This window comes from Euprymna scolopes, chromosome 45 (genome assembly GCF_053919585.1).
Source record: "Euprymna scolopes isolate OS-2025 chromosome 45, ASM5391958v1, whole genome shotgun sequence".
Lineage (NCBI taxonomy): Eukaryota > Metazoa > Mollusca > Cephalopoda > Sepiida > Sepiolidae > Euprymna > Euprymna scolopes.
The window spans coordinates 7,403,686-7,423,684 of record NC_136526.1 but is presented as its reverse complement, the minus strand read 5'-3'; the positions used below and the strand labels follow the sequence as shown (position 1 = coordinate 7,423,684).

The following is a 19,999-nucleotide window of genomic DNA, read 5'->3' as shown; positions in this document are numbered from 1 at the left end:
TACCTTAAATCTTTATTCTATCCCTAAGCTAAGTAGAACACTTAATAACACTCTAGTCAACTACTTTTAAAATTAGATAAACCCAGTTTCAATATTAGAAGTACATCGTCCCTCACCTTGACTACGGACTTGTGCAATAAGTCATGAAACTATTGTACCTAAAATTCCTCTCCAAACTACAAAATACTGCTGCTTGTATACTAAGCAAGTACCTCCTATAGATACTTTACCTCCAAGATGACTGCCTTGTCTGTTTTGCATGACAAACCTTATTATTTTTTACTTAAATTCTCTTTCTCCTGATCACTAACAAATCAAATCTGCTCTACTTCCTAAGTTGACACTAAACAAATCCGTCTCACGTAACTTAGATGGGTCCTTGCTCTCCGCCCTTGACCTTAACAAACTCGTAAATCGATACCCATTAACACCTAAAATTTCCTAGGCATGCTCCCAATTATAACTCCCAACCCATAACCAAGCTTCTAAGTAAATACTTACTAGCCTTAGTCCAATACATTGACTTAAAGTAATCTATAATGAACAGTAACCATTAATATCTCTTTATTAAGAGATAGTATTGCAATAATTATTACACAAACTAAACCGGTACTCATTGAAATAAAAACTTCCGGATATTAAGAGAAAGGCGAAGTCATTCTCCTTAGTTGTAGTCTAAAGGCAACTTACTCAAATTGTCTAAAATTCCATGCATTCGTATACAATACTACTTATCCATCCATCTATACTTTAACTATACTTACAGAATATGCAATAACCTATATCTATCAGGTATAACTGTACTCCATATCAAATGTTCTCTTGTCTCTATACTGAGCATATCTAATCTTTCAGTCTTACTAAATGTCCGGTTTGGGCACCAAATCAGAATTTCTAATAGAAAGTAGTTCATACTCTAACACTTTATTCTAATCCTAAACCATATCTAACCATACATTCCTAAACCTACTAAACCATATCTAACCATACATTGCTAAACTTACAAAACTATATCTAACCATACATTAACTCGACTCTCTCGATCCAATACTGTAGCAAATTTAACTGCTTCCACTGCATGAATTTTTACGTATACCCTCTCTCAGTATAAATAAAAATGGACAGCATAATAATGCCCTTTTTAAACCACACTTGAGGAGTGAAAATCTTCTGTAGAAGCTAACCTAAATGCCCGATTTTTCCAGGAGATATTAACCTAAATAACCAATAAATATTAACTACCCATGCGGGGTCGCAGAAATACCTGGATTAGGACCCAGGCGCGGGGCGAACCCCCTCGGAGCTGATGGACCCGTAGGTCTTCCCAGGCCATCCGTCTAGGAGAAGGAAAACTCTGAAACTAAACCTAGGGGAGGGAGGTCTCTTCAGTCCTGGACGACAACCTTCCTAGAGCTGGTGACTCAAACAAATCACCGGTTGGCAAACCTAAACTGCTTAAGGAGGAGATAGACTCTGTCTATCGCTCGGCTTTCATACTCCTTCTTTGCCTATTGGCCAGGCGTAGAGGTACTATCACAGGGACTCGCTTGAATCACCCAGTGGTTGACCTTGTTTCCTGACTAGGGTAATGAACGCCGCTTTTCCCCACTCCTGCCACATCCCATCCCCCTAAACTGGACACAGTGGGGTGCTTCAGTGCCATATATGTCAGTGCAGTTGGACTGGGCTGGCTTTGCCTAATGGATTGAGGGTACCGGATTGACAGTTCCTGGCTGCTGTTTCCGACTGATAGTACAGGAGCCCTAACTCTTTGGTAGCGCTTAGAGCGGCTGCTCCATCAACAGTTGTAAAATATCGGGATGTTTGTAGTGCCATGTCGCGCATGGAAAGGGACCCTGCACTCATCCCCGGTGGGCTTTCCTGAGGCCACAATCCTGTGGGTGAGGACAGCTGATGGTCTACTTGTATTGCATGTCTGGTATTCTGCCCAACTACTTGTCCAGCACCCCCTCACTCATCCACCCTAACTGAAACTTTTAAATAAAATAAAATGAAATGACAGCTCAAGCAAAAGTTACGTTTAAACCAGGACCAAACTCAAAGAAAACCAACCTGCCTCCTCCCTTGAGGCTTGCATTTACTAATATCCGCGGGCTTAGAACTAACTTAGATGATGTTGAGTCATTTCTCCTTGTAAACACCCCGGATATCTTAGCATTAAGTGAAACTAACCTTCACTCCTCCATACCCTCTAACCACTTTAACATGCCTGGTTATCTCCCACTCTACCGTAAGGACTCGGACAGACATATGCATGGACTTGGAGTCTATATTCGAAACACCCTCCCCCTAACTAGAGAAATAAAACTAGAATCAGAGGGCCAGGCCTTTATGTGCTTCAGACTAAATATGCAACACAATATTAGCTACTTATATTTTCTCTACCGCTCTCCCTCAAACCAAGACTGTACCCTAATAAACAAAGTCTCAGACAGCATAGATATAGCACTCTCCCTCGATACTAGCGCACAAATACATGTATTTGGTGACTTCAATGTCCACCACAGTAACTGGCTAGGATTCTCAAATCACACAGACGTAGCTGGTAGCGCCACATATAGCTTCTCTATATCTCATTCCCTATCTCAGATGGTTACATTTCCGACACGTTTCCCAGACCAGCACGATCAACATGCCTCACTTCTAGATCTCTTTCTGACAACAGTTCCCAATGACTGTACAACAAATGCCCATAGCCCACTCGGGAATGCTGATCACGCTGTGATAATGGTAGAAATCAGCCTAAATTCTCGCCCTAAAACTGAAGACCCACTACTCAAAACAACGAAGTATTACAAAAAGGCTGATTGGGAAGCCATCAGGGAGCTCATCAGAGATGCCCCATGGCAAAATATCTTTACTCTTCCAGCGGAACAGTGTGCAAATGAGACAACTGAATGGTTCAAAACTGCTATTGAAGCACATGTTCCCGCACGGAAATACTATAGCAAGCCCCACTCCCCCCAATGGTTTACTTCTGCTTGTGCAGCTGCCATTTGTCAAAGGCAGCATGCGTTCCGCAGATTCAACCGACATAAGTCCAGCTCAAATAAACAGAAGTTTATAGAAGCTAGAAATAATTGTAAGAGAGTGATAGACACAGCTAAGTCAGATTACTCTGAAACCACCAGAAAGCGCATCGAAGCACAGAAATTAGGAACCCGGGATTTTTGGAAAATCTACAACAGCGTAGTTAATAATGGACAGTCAATTATTCCCCCACTAACAAACAATCATGAGGTTGCTTGCATGGCAACTGACAAGGCTAATCTGCTTGCCAGTCGGTTTGCCTCAAACTCCACACTGAACTCGGTACACCACTCACTCCCTGATTTTCCACTGCGAACAGACGCCACACTTGACGACTTGAAAATCACCCCTTCTCAGGTACATGCTATTATAAAAAACCTAGACACCTCTAAAGCATGTGGACCAGATCTCATCCCGGCTGTGCTATTAAAAAAATGCTCTGCCGAGGTTGCTCCAGTTCTGTCCAAACTTTACAATAAATGCCTTAACGAATCTTGTTTTCCCGACTGCTGGAAAACTGCCTCTGTGGTACCAGTCTTCAAGAATTCTGGTGAAAGAACTGACCCACTAAATTATCGCCCCATTAGCCTCCTCCCGCTTTTCGCCAAAATATTTGAGTCCTTAGTTAATAAAGCCCTAGTCCAGCACCTAGCAGCTGCTAAACTCTTGACTGACAAACAATATGGATTCAGACAAGCCCGTTCAACAGCAGATATCTTAACTGTAGTTTCTGAACATATATACCGTTCATTGGATAAAACAGGGGAGAGTAGAGCGGTGGCCCTTGATATATCTAAGGCTTTTGACAGGGTATGGCACGATGGTCTTCTAAGGAAAATTAGATCATATGGAATCACTGGAAGAATTCATAACGTAATTAAATCCTTCTTAAGTAATAGAAAAATCAAAGTTGTCCTCGACGGACGTACATCCAAACAATATGACATAAATGCGGGAGTGCCTCAGGGGTCTATCCTTGGACCTCTATTGTTCCTGATATTCATAAACGACCTCCCTGATAATATTGTTTCGGAGATGGGTATATTTGCCGATGACACCACTCTCTATAACAGATATGAGGGGAAAACAAATGAACACATATCCAAGAAAATGGCAGAAACACTAGAGGATGACCTCCAATCCGTAGTGGAATGGGGACAAAAATGGTTGGTCTCATTCAATGCTGCTAAGACTAAGCTTGTTTCCTTCAATAACTACAAGAAACCTTCTCTACCACCAATAGCAATGGCCAAGAACACATTGCCTGAAAGTACTTCTTTTAAACTCCTCGGCCTAACGTTTACAGGGAATATGAACTGGAATAGATACATTGAGAGCATTGCCAAGGCTGCTGCAAGGAAGGTTGGCTCCCTCTACCGTGCTAGAAAACTACTTACGCCTGCCAGTATCCTATACCTCTATAAGGCAACCATTCGCCCATGTATGGAGTACTGTTGTCACATCTGGGCTGGTGCATCTGCTGCTTGTCTCTCGCTCCTGGACAGGGTTCAAAAAAGAGTCGCAAACCTGATAGGTCCTGAACTGTCATCTGGGCTTCAACCTCTGTCCCATCGACGAGATGTTGCATCCCTCTGCCTGTTCTACAAATACTTTAATGGTGAATGCTCTGACGAACTGCAAACACTTGTACCTCCCCGACGTAACTACCCCCGACAAACCCGACAAGCTACTAAGTCTCATCCCTTTACAGTGGAGATCCCTAGGTGCAAGAAAGCCTTTTACTCCAATAGTTTCTTCCCCAGAACTGCGGGTCTTTGGAACTCCCTTCCGGGATTCTGCTTTCCCAACTGCAATGATATGCAGAAGTTCAAGTGTAATGTTAACAAACATCTTTCTACTCTTCTCCCTTCATAATGACCCCGCTAATTAATTCCCTAATAGTAGCCCCCTGCTTCAAAGTGGCACTGTGCCTTGTTTGGGGTGAAAATTGAATAAAAAAAAAAAAAAAAAATCTATTCTTCTGGCCTTCGTCAGGTGGTAACCGCGACAAGTTAGGAACTCCGAATCTCCTAACTGCATCCACAGCAATTACTGCCTTCTGTAGTCATCTCACCACGTTTTTGGCCAAGTAAGCCTCTGGTCGGCTTTGGGTAGGATTGAAATCGCTATCTTCAGACAATCATCACCTGGAACCGTAGAGATTCAACCTCTCTATCATGGGCCCCGAAGGGCGATCAAGGTTGAATTTTTTGGTCTTATAAATTCATGTTTATTTATTATCTGGTCTTCCATGGTCAGATCTGGTTGTGAAATAACAACCCAAAAAAATAAATAAATAAATGAGGATAATAGTCTGCAATAAATAAATTAATAAAGACACATAAAAGTAATAATGGATTCAAGAAATATTGCTTTATATATATATATATATATATATATATATATATATATATATATATATATATATATGAATGGAAATGTATAAAAAAGAATATGAAAAGTATAAAAGCTTATAACTTTTCTTTATTTGTTTTCAATTGGTGACGTGCAGGAATACAAAATAATATTATGAAAAAAAATTTAACTTTTTTTTACAAGTACATAATTTTCGACCGATCCTTCAGTCTTCATCGGTGTAGTGAAAGTATATATATATATATATATATATATACGTTTTATTTTTTATTACCGTATCTTTCTGTTAAGTTACATTATTGTTTCAGCTACACGACCGTTTTTTTGCCATCATGTAGCTTCCTCAGACTTTTACAGAAATGTTCGCTTATGGTGGAATGAAAGAGTGAATGATGTCAGGGGAGGGGTGCGAGGAAAGCGGAAAAAGAAGAAGGGAACAATGGGAAAGGTGGGAGGGGGGTGCTTGGTATGTCGGTAATGTTTTAGTTTTGGAGTTTAAGGACATAAGGTGGTTGTGGGGGGGATCTGGAAAGTTCATCTCTGGTGTGGCTGAGGGCATAGGGATACATGGAGGGGGGAGGGAGATATGTGGGGGTAGGAGGAGGGGGTTACCTTAAAATATATATATATGGAAGTTTTAAAAGCCAAAAGTAATGCGGAAAGGACCGGGATCATGCGCATTGCTTTTGACTTTTAAAACATCCATATATTCCTTTACCAGCAATGCTTCAAGCAAACTACCATTTACTTATATATATATATATATTTACTTATGTAAATAAATTGCATTTCTTTCGCTGATATATAACGGTATATTTTCGTCCTCATTATGCAACCTTTTGTCTTTTCAATTCCTCTACCATTAAATGCATCCATCCACCATAGGGACGGGGTCATCTATCACACAGCAGACCATCCTGTCATATATATATATATATATATATATATATATATATATATATATATATTACATAGAAAAATGCAAGCATGAAAAGTAATATGGTTAAGATTAAACATGGAAAAGTAAAGGACTAGTTGTTAAAACTGGAAAAGAAAAAAAGATATTCTAGTAAAAAATATAGTAAATTAATAATTTAAAATATTGGAGCATTAAAAATGTTTTTAAAAATTCAATTTAACATTATATAATCAATTCTTAATTAATACTGCAAAATTTATTGTATTTTTTACCAGAATATTTTTTTCTTTCCCAATTTTAACAACTAGTCTTTCTACTTTATATGTTTAAATCTTAACCATATTACTTTTCATGCTCGCATTTTTCTATTGTAATCCATGATTTTCACATACGAGGATAAAGATTAATGAGTGTACAGTAGTCAATGAAAAAATATCGTAGTAATCGTTAATAGTGGAAATTTGGTAAATTGGATTATTTAATGGGACAACTCAGCAAGAATTTGTTTACATTGGACTTGAAGACGGCCATATTGTAGTCAACTGGAAAGCAGGAAAATGGAACAGAGTTCAACAGGTGTGCAGTTCTAAGAAAGAAGCTTTGTTTATGGAATCTGCGTTTACGTTTAGGCACAGATAAAGAGTAGGGAAAATTATTGATAGCGATTTCAGCTAAATGAGTGTTTTTCGTAAAAGTTTGGCGCCGGGGGATGGGGACGATAGATTTGAGAGACGTGCACTTGCTATAAAAATAACGACAAAGCAGAGACAGGCTCACAATGTCTCTTCCGTGGGAAAGAGGTTGCAGGGAAGAGAAAAGGGCATCCCTTACTAGGCTACAAAATCTATTTTGAACTTTGTTAAGGCAGGATAGGAAGCTTGTAGCAGTTCATGCTCAGATGGGGCAACAGTACTCCATCCTTGGGCGTATTTGGCTTTTATATAAGTAGAGAATTGCATCAGCAGTGAGATATGTACTGGAGCAATAGAATGATCCAACTACATTTCCAGCAACCTTAGCAATGGTATAGAGTATATCTAGATGGTGAAGCTATTTCATTACACAGTAGAACGCTAAAATTGTCACCTTAGAAGAGACATGATTCCATTTCCATTTGATGGAAACCAGTTTTCTCTTATTGTTGCAGACCATCTACTAGTTGGCTAGTTGTATAGCAATCCCAAGAGCGATAAGAGCCTTCTATCATGTTTGAAAGTGACACAATGTTCAACGAGTGAGAGCGGAGATGTCCCATTGTACAACTCATACTTTCTACCAATCCAAGTTATGACAACAGGACCATTGCCAGCACCCTGAAAATGCATTGTTGGATTGTCACAGATAACAGGGACGTGCCCAGTGTGATGAAAACGAAGTTTCTGGCCACAGTTATTGTCTTTGGTGTGGTTTCAAGTTAGAGCCACATCATGCCACCTCATATCTTCAAAGTCTGCTTGAAAGTCAACACTAAAGTGTACCTGGATGTGCTGAAGAGTTTGGTGATCCCCTGGTGCAATCAGGTAGCCGAGGGCAGACCCTTGGTGTTGCTTCAGAAGGAATGCTTTAACTTTGTATCCTTTTCTCATTAGCTCCCCACGCCATCCTGAACCTGAACATATTGGACTACTTTGTTTGGTCATATGTCGAGAACATTACCAACATGACCTCTCACAACACCAAAGCCAGCCTGATTGCTGCCATCTTGTGAGTATTTGCCAAGCTTCCGAAAAAGGCATGCTATTAGTTCCAACTGACTGAGCCTATCTTTTGCAAATTTCACACAAAGCTAATTTATATGTCTGGCAGTGTTCTTAGATATGTTTTGTACAGAAATTCATTCGATAAGTATTGAAAATAAAAAAAAAAAAACAATCCAATTTTAAAAATAGCTTTTCTCTCTTATAGATAAAAAAAATTTTTGTAGGGGAATATTTTACGTTACACCGGCAAGGGAGATAATTAAATTTCAGCAAATCATTTCTTCTTAAAAAAATCAGATTTATTATAATCTGGAGATATAACTTAGTGGTAGAGCCTTCGACTACAGATTGAATGATCCCCTGTTAAACCCAGGTGTATCTCACCATTTTATTTTAATTTTTTCTTATTAATGAGTTCAATATACAATAAAAGAAGAGGTACCATTTAAAATCGCTGCAAATCATTTCTTCGTTTGCGTATTTGAAAACTAAACATTAATCAGTAGTGACTTTTCCAGGACATTTGTCAAGCTCAAATATCAGCTGACATAATATTGTAAACAGACGGAATTTGATGAACTATATATTATATTATATTATATATGAATTATATATTCCTCGTAATATATAATAATCAATAAAGGATTGATTCTATAATAATTAGGGATGGCACGATTCCAATATTTTTCCGTATTCTAATACAATTACCAATTCCATACTAAATTCCCGATTCCAATTCTTTATAAATCCCTAATTATTTAACTATAAGATTTTTTTTTTCCCCGATTTTCATAAAAACACATGTTAAATATGCAGATATATTACTGAACATCAAAATACTCTTGTGGAGGATGATCTATCGATTTTAGCTTTACTGGGATTTTAAAATCAATAAATATTTATTATTTTATCATTATTACCAGCAATAGAAGATTTTACGGTACTTGTGTATTTAACGAACCAGACGTAACTCAGCATTTGCTCGGCTTTGTCCGACGCATGACGTCAACAGCCGGATATAACTGAGCGTTGCCGATTAAGCAGATGAGAATTTCGCTATCAATTGGAAGAGTGTCACAACTCAAGAAACGCTTATTTGAAGAGAGTTTAAAATATTTTGTTTTAAAAAGATAACTGACGAAATAATAATGAATATTACAAACCTTGCGGACCAGCTCCAAACCCCAGAGGCTGCACTAAACTTTTGCCAGCAACAGAAATTGTTGGCAGAAGAGAAAAGGTGTTTACATTTTGGCCAGGATTGGGTACTTGCAAAGAGAACAAGCCTTTCTGACGGTTACGGTTGGAGGTGTAGAAGTGTAACATGTCGTCGATGGACCTCCATTAGGATTGGGACCTTCTTCTCAAAATCCCGACTAACCATCATAAATGAACGGTAGGTTTTTGCTTTTTACTTATTTAATTTTTTTATGTTTCTACAGTTTACAATTTCATTGTACAGTTATTTTGTTGTAGCGTTGTTTTTATTTTATCGGCAACGCTCGGTTTTATCCGGCTGTTGACGTCATGCGCCGGACAAAGCCGAGCAAATGCTGAGTACCGTCTGGTTCGTTAAATGCACAAGTACCGATTTTACTTTAAACAAAATTAAAAAAAAAAAAAAGACAAAAGAATCGTTTTGGCATCGGAAAAGAGGGGTCAATTTTTCCGATTTCGATACTCCCAAATCTTCCAATTTTTCCGATTCCCGATTAATCGTCCCAACACTAATAATAATACATATGTAATCTTCATGAATTAAAATAACTGGTATGTTGTGATATATGGTAATTGTGGTTAAAATAGTCTTCTATTGTTGTATGTATGTGTGGGTGTTTCGCATATAATAAAACAGTTTGTTAATATTCGGGTCAAACTCAAAGTGTAGTATCTGTTCCGGCAGATACTGCAAGCAAAGACCATATGTGGGGGCGACCCCACATATAAGACCTTGGTTAATGTAGGGGCAACCCTTCATACCAATTGTCACTATCCAGCTCCTCTACTCCCCTGGGAGTTGGTCCCCATTTCCCCTTCACTCCTCACATTAAAAATCGGCCTTGTGCCTAATTTTCTCAGTGGGGGAGCAAATAAATACCTCAAAGTGTAGTATCTGTTCTTCAGATGCTGAATTCAATTTCTTGTTCTCTGTCAGAGGAGGAGAAATCCTTCACGACTGAGACAATTTTTATTTTTGTTCCTTTTCTCCACATTAAAAAACGACCCTGGTGTCTAACTCTGTCCCGTGGGGAGACATTGTAAATAGGAACATTCAGTCTGTGTATTGCACAGGCAAATAACATACGTCACTTCGTTGTGTCTTCGTTTCTTCTCATTGTTCAAGTTCATCTCTCTCCGAAGAAAACCAAACAACAATAGGGCCCTGGATATGACCTTAAACTATATCTGATGGTGAGGCCCCAGCTTGCGGGCTGGGGAGTGTGGAGCCACCCTTTAATTGCCATTGCTCCCAGGTCCACTCTGACTCGGAGTGATAGTACCTGTTAGGGTCTCAACTATGGGTTAAGTACTTGAAAAAAAATATATATACTATTAAACATTTTTTTCAAAATTAGTGGATTCGGCATTAAATAACCTGAAAAGGGTTGATATGCCGTAAAGCAAAACCAACCAACCAAACAGCAATACGATATATATTCTTGACTTCGCATCGGAGCTGCATAATGTTGTAATTTTCTACATTATGCTAAAGTCACGTTTCTCCCAGCATCCAAAACGCGGAGACGATATCTTTTGTGTTAACTTGTCCGACTTTTCCAGTCTCTCTCCCAACTCTAAACTAAACTCATTACGTGTCTTACCACGCTATTATGTTATTTCATTACCTCCACATGACTAAGTCACAAATCGGATGATTTAACTTTGTTACTGGCCTCTCCCTCTTGGATAGGGTCCAAAAAAGAATTTTCAATCTAATATATCCCACTTTCTCAACTAAGCTCCAACCCCTGTCCCATCGCCGCAATGTTGCATCTTTGTGCCTGTTTTACAACAATTTTGATGGAATATGCTCTCATGAACTCGTTGCACTTGTGCCCCCTTAACATACATATCCCCGACAAACTTGCTTAGCAGCAAAATCTCTCCCCTTCACTGTTGAGGGTCCTGAATGCCAGAAAGCTTTCTACTCTAGTAGTTTCTTTCCTTAAACAGATAGACTTTGGAATTCCCTATCTGCTACCTGCTTCCCTGGCTGTACTGATATGCAGAAGTTTAAATGTAATGTAAACCTACATCTTGTTAATCTTTCCTAGACATAGTCCTAAATAGTAGCCCTTTACGTCCAAGTGGCTATATGTCTTGTTAGGGGGTGAAGGTGAATAAAAAAGAACCCTTCACTACTGTTAAGTGTTGAGACATTATGTTGAACAAAGATGGCGGCAGTAAATCAAATCGGCAAAGAATCAATGCAGTAACGATTTTGAGTGTTGAGTAATTCTTAGTAACAAAGATCGCAGCAAAGAATCAATGCAGTCACGATTCAGTTGTTTCAAGACAGAAGACGATGGCGAACTGATTGAATCCGAAATTCGACATTTTTTATAATAACTTTTGAAGCTTCTGATTGGTTATAAAAATGATTGTCGAAATCATTGGAGTCATACCCCCATTATAAATCTTTTATGATGGGATGTGTCTCCTAGCGGCTTTGACAGTGTAGTAAATAAGGGGCAATCAACTATTCCCCCGCTATCCAACAATCATGAGGTTGTTTGCACAGCAACTGAGAAGGCTAACATACTTGCCAGTCGGTTTGCCTCCAACTCCACACTGGACTCTGCTAACCACCCTCTCCCTGACTTTCTTTTGTGGACAGACGTCACACTAGACGATCTGAAAATTACCTCTTCTCAGGTGCATAGTATCACAAAAAACCTTGACACTTCAAAAGCATGTGGACCTGATCTCATCCCGACTGTGCTATTAAAAAAGTGCTCCGCCGAAGTAGTTCCAGTTCTCTCCAAACTTTACAACAAATGCCTTAAAGAATCTTGCTTTCCTGGTTGCTGGAAAACCGCTTCTGTGGTACCAGTTTTCAAGAATTCTGGCGAAAGAACTGACCCATTACATTATCGCCCCATTAGCCTCCTTCCACTTTTCGCCAAAATATTTGAGCTCATACTTAACCAAGCCCTAGTCCATCACCTTACAGATGCGAAACTTCTAACTGACCAACAATATGGATTTAGGCAAGCCCGTTCCACAGCAGATATCCTAACTGTAATCTCTGGACGTATATAACAATTCACTGGACAAAGCAGGGGAGTGCTGACGGGGTTTCTTAGGCAATTTTTGCAATTTCAGGAGTGCCCCTCCTTTAGGGGAGCTTGCTGGATCCCCACCTTCCGGCCTTGTGCCACATATTGCTGTGGTGGGCAGCAATTAAATATCTACCCCTATTATAAGTCAAAAACATTTTAACAACTACGTATTTTGTTTATATTCGAACATTCTTTTTCATAATTTTTGGAAACTTTTTTAACATAAATAATTTTATTTCACTTAAACTCAAGATGTTTTCTTTTTTTTTAAAACTTTTACTCACATTCACTCCAAACCAACATCTTGTTAATCTTTCCTAAGCATGGTTCCTTTCCTGCTGCCTGCTTCCCTGGCTGTACTGATATGCAGAAGTTTAAATGTAACGTAAACCAACATCTTGTTAATCTTTCCTAGACATGGCCCCAAATAGCAGCCCCTTACGTCTAAGTGGCGATATGCCTTGTTATGGGTAGATGTGAGTAAAAAAAAAAACAAAAAGAAAAAAAAAACCCTTCACTACGTATTTTGTTTATATTCTAACATTTTTTTCATAATTTTTGGAAACTTTTTTAACATAAATAATTTTATCTGCAAATATCTTGTCATGTCTGTGTAATATATAACTATATTTTACTCTTTCAGTGTACCAATTCTTTTTTTGTTTAGAAGCTCAATAGATAACATTCTTTCTGACATTCTATTTTGTAAAAATAGAATCATAATAATAATCATCTAACTTGGCATTGCCCGGTAAATATCTAACATTCTGAGTACAGATTTTTTTAGCCCCCTCTCCAAAATTTACTTGATAGTTTGTCTATTTTCTCTCTCTCTTTTTTTTTTTTCCATTCAGACTGACAACATCCTGTACTCTCTCCCTGCAACTTACACAGCTGATGACTACAATAAAGTTGACGTTGAGTAAGCAACATTTTTTTTTTTTTATTCTCGTTCGGGTGATTTGCATTTAGCATACCGGATTTCCATGATGTTGGCTCGGGCTTGACCGGCAGCTGACGTAAACCACCGGAATATGCCGAATGCAGATCAAATTTAAAAACGTTTGAAAAAAAAAATATATCTACATTTATCAGATAAATTACAATGAAAAAAAAAAATGGAAATGCAATAAATTAAAAATATAACAACGACCTATTATAAATTTCATATGTTTTTTATTTCTTGTCTCCATCTGTATATATATAAAAGCGAAAGTGTGTGTGTGTGTGCAATTTTTCTGTATGCCCACCAAAGGTTTTTTTCGCCGGGCTTCTCAGTCGGCTCACTCCTTCTTAAGACTTTTTATATGCTGTCTAAATCATAATATCTACGACTTAAGAACGGGAGTCACGGCTATCTTTAATTTGCCCGACTTTTATGTGCTATTTTCGAGATATTTTTGTTACGTTTTTCAGTATGAAAAAAGCGAATGATGGTGGGGGGGGTGAAACAGAAACTGGCTGGCAGCGCAAAACTAGGTTAAACATCACACAACTTTCTCGCACCTGTCAATTTCACTTTATAAGCGTTAACTTCAGACGCTTATCACTTCCTCTCCCTTCGTGGCCAAGACGGTTAGGTCTCAGGGTTTTTGTTCCATTTCGTTTCCACCTTCGCGTCAAGGCTTTGGGGTTCAAGCCTACCTTCCTACTAAAACTTTTTTTCTTTTACACCTCCAAACACCCGGGCAACGCCGGGTACCCCCCCCCTAGTCTATATATATAAAAGGTAAAATGTGTGTTAGTGTGTGCACATTTTTTGTATGTCCGAAAAAAGCTTTTGGAGGGGTGGGGGGGCACTCGGGGCAGTCACTGTTTCTTAGAACATTTTATATACACCCTAGATTATAATATCTATAATTTACGAAACGAGGTTGCGTCTATCTTTTATTTGAGCGACTTTTATATACTATTTTCATAGTATTTCTTATTCTCTGCATGTTTGTTTAGCTTTTCTGTATATAACGGAAACTGAATCCATATACAAATAGCTTTCTCGGGCACTCGTGCCGGGATATCCAGAAAAACAATGAGCTTTGATCAATGTGAGAAAAACCTGTCATATCAGACAATTGCTATTCATTTGGCACACTCCTTTTTTCATGGGGAGCTGGTTTTCCCCAACATGTTGGGGAAACTGGCTTGCAGCCAAAGTTAAGTGCAGGATTTCTTTCCCCTATCGCGTGATGTTTGCCCTCATTAAATTTATGCACCTGTCATGTAGCGTCATGGTAAGTTATCAGCCTATTCGCTTCAAGGGTTCGGGTTCGCGCCTATCTACCTTCCTACCAAAACTCTTTTTTTTCTTTTACATCTCCAAACACACGGGTAATGCCAGGCACCCATGCTAGTCTATAATATAAATCCCACCTGTCTGTTTAAATGTATGTATGTATGTATGTCCTGCAAAAACTTTCGACAGAGGTGACAGATTTTCAGTATCATTTTGAAGCTCGACACTTCGGATGACAATTATTGAAAAATTGACTAAAAATATTAATTCCTTCACCCTCAACTGGGCACTTTTCTACAGGGAGGAGGCACTTTTTCACCCATATTTTCGAAAGTCATCGCCTCTTTTTGAGTGTCTAGCCTTGATTTAAACCTATGTCATTTTCGGTTTGGCGATGGGTGCAACAGCTAATGCATTATCCAGTTACACCATAGAGACATCGACAAAGACGTTACGTTGTTTTCATTTTCTTTTTCTCCCTACTTGCTACCTGCTACCCATATCAAGCTCTCTTCATCCAATACTAATCTTCTAGAGATTACTATTGGCTGAAGAGAGCTTGATATGGGTATCTAAAATGATTCTAATTATCGGGTTTGAAACTGATGGTACCAATGACTTATCTTGTTTAAAACTTTCTGTAAACAATATATATATATATATATATATATTGTTTACAGAAAGTTTTAGACAAGATATATATATATATATATATATATATATATATATATATATATATATGTATGTAAATTATTTCCACAGTCAGACAATGTCACAGCTCACAAGAGCATTGACAGCCAACAAACTGGAAGTCCAAGACTCGAGTTTCGCCCTCATTTGGGCTCATCAGTTAGACACATCCGAACTCAGGATTCAAAACACGAACCTCTTGCAACTGAGCAAACGCACTACACACACAAGAAAGTCCGCCAACTATCACAGATCAAGCAAACCGCAGCGAAATCCGACAGTGGAATGAACCTACTTCGTCTCGAATGAGGGGCATGCTCATCACAACCAACTGCCTCCCTCTTCCCCGTGAAGTAAGTAAAGGCTTCCATTCAAAATTCCGTCCAGATTCCCGAGTTCAACAAAAAAAGTTCGCCTGAAGAAGGTCAAGGATCAAATTGAGAAAAATTTTGTGAAAATATGAGATGATCAGAACAGTGTTCCAAAGATTCCAAATAATTTTGCTTTTCATTGTTTTTTTTTTGTTTTTTTCCAGGTTTTACACGGCCTTGTCTCTGACGTTGGTGTTATTGGTCTTTGAACTGTTGAGCTTCTTCAGCGGCACCACAATGTTCATCCACTATCAAAATATAATCTGTATCTTTTTAATCCGACATGGAAGAAAATGAAACTTGTCCGGTGAGGTTTGAGGACATGTGTTGAATGAAGAGAAATCATATAAAAATCATATAATGGATGCGCAATGTGAGTCTTAACCCTTTATGATCTGAATTATGATGTAGATGATTAAAAAAATATTTATTGTTAATTTTAGTTAGTTTAAAGGATAGTATTTTCCTCTACAAAACAACCAAACCAAACACTACAAAAAATAGTTGAACATATAAAGAACTCGAAGCATAAATGTTTTTTTCTAAAAATGACTGAATTTGGCAGTAACCCTTTATGACCTAAATTAAAATGTAGATGATTAAAAAATATTTACTGTTAGTTTTAGTTAGCTTACTGGAAAAAATATGAAGTTTAATAGTTAAACTACTACTGAGAATTTTTGCATTTCATAAACTTACCTTGATTATTATCCATAGTGCTTGAAAAAAGTGTGTTTATGACAACAAACGAAATCATCCACTCTCTGAGACAGATGGCGGCATACTGAATGTAAGCAATGGACAGTTGCAATCTGGAGGTATCTAGCATCTACCTAGATACTTAACTAATATGTACAAGGTGTGTTTGAATCAATTCCCACTTTATTTATGCCATTATATCCATTTATTTATGACTGACGAATTAGTTCAACCAGGTCATAAAGGGTTAAAGAGAGAGACTTTAATCTGATGATTCAAAACTACTCAAAATTATATATTATTTTTAATTGGAATTCATTATTGAGATGAGTATTATTAATTAATTTATTGCGGACTATTTTCCTCATCTTTCTTAGTTGAAATCGCCTAAAAAAGTAAAACCTCAAATTTTTTAGATCGAGTGGATTCAACAGTTTGGTCATACAAAACAAAGTGCAGTACAGTGCTTGTCGACAAATATGTTGTTTTAAGCAAGAACAACATATTATTTATTTAATTGGAATTCATTATTGAGATGAGTATTATTTATTAATTTATTTATTGCGGACTATTATCCTAATCTTTTCTTAGTTGTTGTTTCACGACGTTTCGGCAAAATATTTACTCAAAATTAGCAATGAAGACAGTGCATTACTGGAGATTAAGCCTTGGTGCGTTGAAAAAATGTATTTTAGGAGTTTCAAAGACTTATTTTACCTAACAACAACCAGCCGCATTACAATGAGGTATCAACTTCTGCCATCTATCTTATCTATATATATAAAAGGTAGAATGTCTGTTAGTGTGTGCACATTTTGTGTATGTCTGGCAAAGGCTTGGAGGGGGCGCTCGGGGTAGGGGTGGAGTCACTGCTTCTTAGAATTTTTTATATACTACCTAGATTATAATATCTACGATTCACGAAACGAGGTCATGTGTATCTTTTATTTGGGCAACTTTTACACGCTATTTTCACAATATTTTTTACTCTTTGCGTGTTTGGTTGGCTTTTCCGTATATAAGCGAAACTGAATCCGTAGCAAAGGCAGCTCCCTGGCACTTGTGCTGGAGATGTCCAGAAAGCAATGAGGTTTGATCAATGCGGCCAAAACCCGTCACATCAGACAATTGCTATTCATTTGGACACTCCCCCTTTTTTTATGGGGAGCTGGTTTTCCCCAACATCTTTTGGAGGGGAAACAAACAAATATGCAGAAACTGGCTTGCAGCCAAAGTGAAGTTTCCCTTATGACATGATGTTTGACCGCATTAAATTTATGCACTTGTCACTTAACTGTTTAATCATTAAATTAAAATTCTTTTCAGTTCCTGTCCCGTTGTGGCCGAGCAGTAAGATGTCAGGATTTTCACATTTTCTGTTAGTTCGAGTTCGAGCCTACCTGCCTACCAAAACTTTTTTTTTCTTTTACACCGACAAACACCCAGGCAACGCCAGGCAACCTTGCTAGTCTATTATATAAAAGGCAAAATAGGCGCGCATGTTTTTGTATGTCCAAGAAAGGCTTTTTTTGCTGGGCTTCTCGACAAGGTTACTATTTTGGCAAACTTTCCTTATACTCTCTATCGTCGTCTCTATCTTCATCTTGATTGAGTTTTTAAAAAAATCCCTGGTTCCCAGTGTTTGTTTGTCTTTTTCATATAAAAGCAAAACTGATCGGAACGAAGGCACACCGCCTGGCCCCCTGGTCAGGACGTCCAGAAAGGCAATCAACTTTGATCAATCTAGGGAAAACCTTTCATATCAGACAATTGCTATTCATTTTGACGTCCAGAAAGGCAATCAACTTTGATCAATTTAGGGAAAACCCTTCATATCAGACAATTGCTATTCATTTCGACACTGCCAGAATTTCCCCTTTTTGGGGGGAGCTGGTTTTCCCCAACATTGTGGGGAAATAAATAAATAAAACAGGCAGAAAGTGGGAAGCTTACCTGGCATTCAGTTATAAAAGCAATGTTCGTTTCTGCTCCTGTATGATTCTTAGTTTAAAACTTATTCACTTAACTATCCATTTCTGCAAGTCAACTTTTTGATTGACATCGCTAAATTTGAATGCTTTTCACTTCCTGTCACGTCATGGCGGTAAGATGTCAAGGTTTCTTTCACTTTCTTATCTGCCTTTGCGTCACAGGTTTTAGCCTGCCAGCCTGCCTAATACCACTTCTTTTTTTTTGTGCCCAACACACGACTCCAAACACCCTGGCAACACCAGGCACCCAGGCTAGTCTATATATATAAAAGGCAAAATGTGTGTGTATGTGTTTGTATGTCTACCAAAAACTTTTGACACACACAACGAACACTGACAAAATCAGTACCATTAGAAAGATCTATCTCTTGGATGACAAATATCCAAAAATTGGCCCAAAACATTCATTCTTTCACCGTCAACTGGGCCATTTTTTTTTACAAGGAGGGGTCAGTTGTGCATTACAATGAGCTATCAACTTCTGCAGTCTATCTTATATTCTACTAGCGGGAGTACCCGGAGTTACCTGCTTTGATCAATGTCGGGGGAAACCCTTTATATCAGACAATTGACACTAGTTCTGTTGTTTCTTTGCTTTGCTTTTTTGTTGCTTTTGCCCAATTCCCTCTCGATCATTCATTGTAATTCCGAAAATTGCTTTTTTCTCCACACTTTCCTAAATCCAAACGATTTCTATTTTCCTCTCAAATTTGAAATTATCAAAACAATCACAGTCACATCCCAAATGCAACTTCTGCTTCTGACCCACATTTCATTATCACCTAGATTATATTCACCCTTCTGTGTCACCGATCACTACAGACTCGTTGCAGTAGATATAGATAGATAGATAGATATTGAATAATAATAATGATAATAATGGGTGGGTTTCTACCAGCATCTAGTTTAATGTTCGATTTTTGAGCGATTATCGAGACTTCCTAAATGACCGTCTCATGTCAGTCACTTTTTCTTATTCTTGCTTAAGTTTGGCACAAGAGGTGGTGTTGTAAGACTGTTGAGCAATCCAGCCCTAAAAAAATGTTTCAATCGAGCAAGTACCCGTGCAAGCGCAAAAAAACAAAAAAAAAATTAACCAAATGAAAATAGCAGCGGGTATCTGTACAAGCATAAAAAAAAAATAGCCGCAGTAGCCAGGCTCTAAGTTGTAATGCTAACAGGAAAAGAAGGTGAAAAAAAAAAGCCAACAGTTTAGCCGTCGCGCCCATGGCAGCTTACAACGTCGTGGGCATTCAAAATAAGCTTAGTTATTGCAAGACGTATGATGACTTTGCAAAAATGTCGACACAAAAACTAATCCCTCCTTGGAAAAAAACGGCTCAGTTGACCAACACAGAATTAATCTTTTTGGCCAATTTTTGGATATTTGTTGTCGGAGGGACTGATCTTTTTTTTATAGTGTTAAAAAAGCTTCAACCAGAACTTGCTGCCATACTTACGAAACTGTTTGAGCGTTGCCTTAAGGAGTAGTGCTTTCCAACTCCCTGGAAGACCTCATCAGTTTGCCCTGTATTTAAGAATTCAGGTGATAAGTCATTTCCCTCTCAGTACAGACCAATAAGTCTCCTGTGTGTTATGAGTAAGTTGCTGGAATCCATATTAAATAGAGAAATAGTCAACCACCTCAACAGAAACAACCTTCTTAGTGACACACAATATGGTTTC

At 38.2% G+C, this 19,999-nt stretch overlaps 1 protein-coding gene across 1 annotated transcript in view; it reads left to right on the top strand.

Annotated features, from left to right (window-relative positions):
• Positions 1-19,999, top strand: part of LOC145269028 (transmembrane protein 107-like) — a 32,390-nt gene that overhangs the window by 7,483 nt on the left and 4,908 nt on the right. The window contains exons 3-4 of the mRNA XM_080124615.1: positions 13,184-13,251; positions 15,788-15,888. Coding sequence (XP_079980741.1) covers positions 13,184-13,251; positions 15,788-15,888 — 169 coding nt within the window. The remainder of the gene's footprint in view (positions 1-13,183; positions 13,252-15,787; positions 15,889-19,999) is intronic.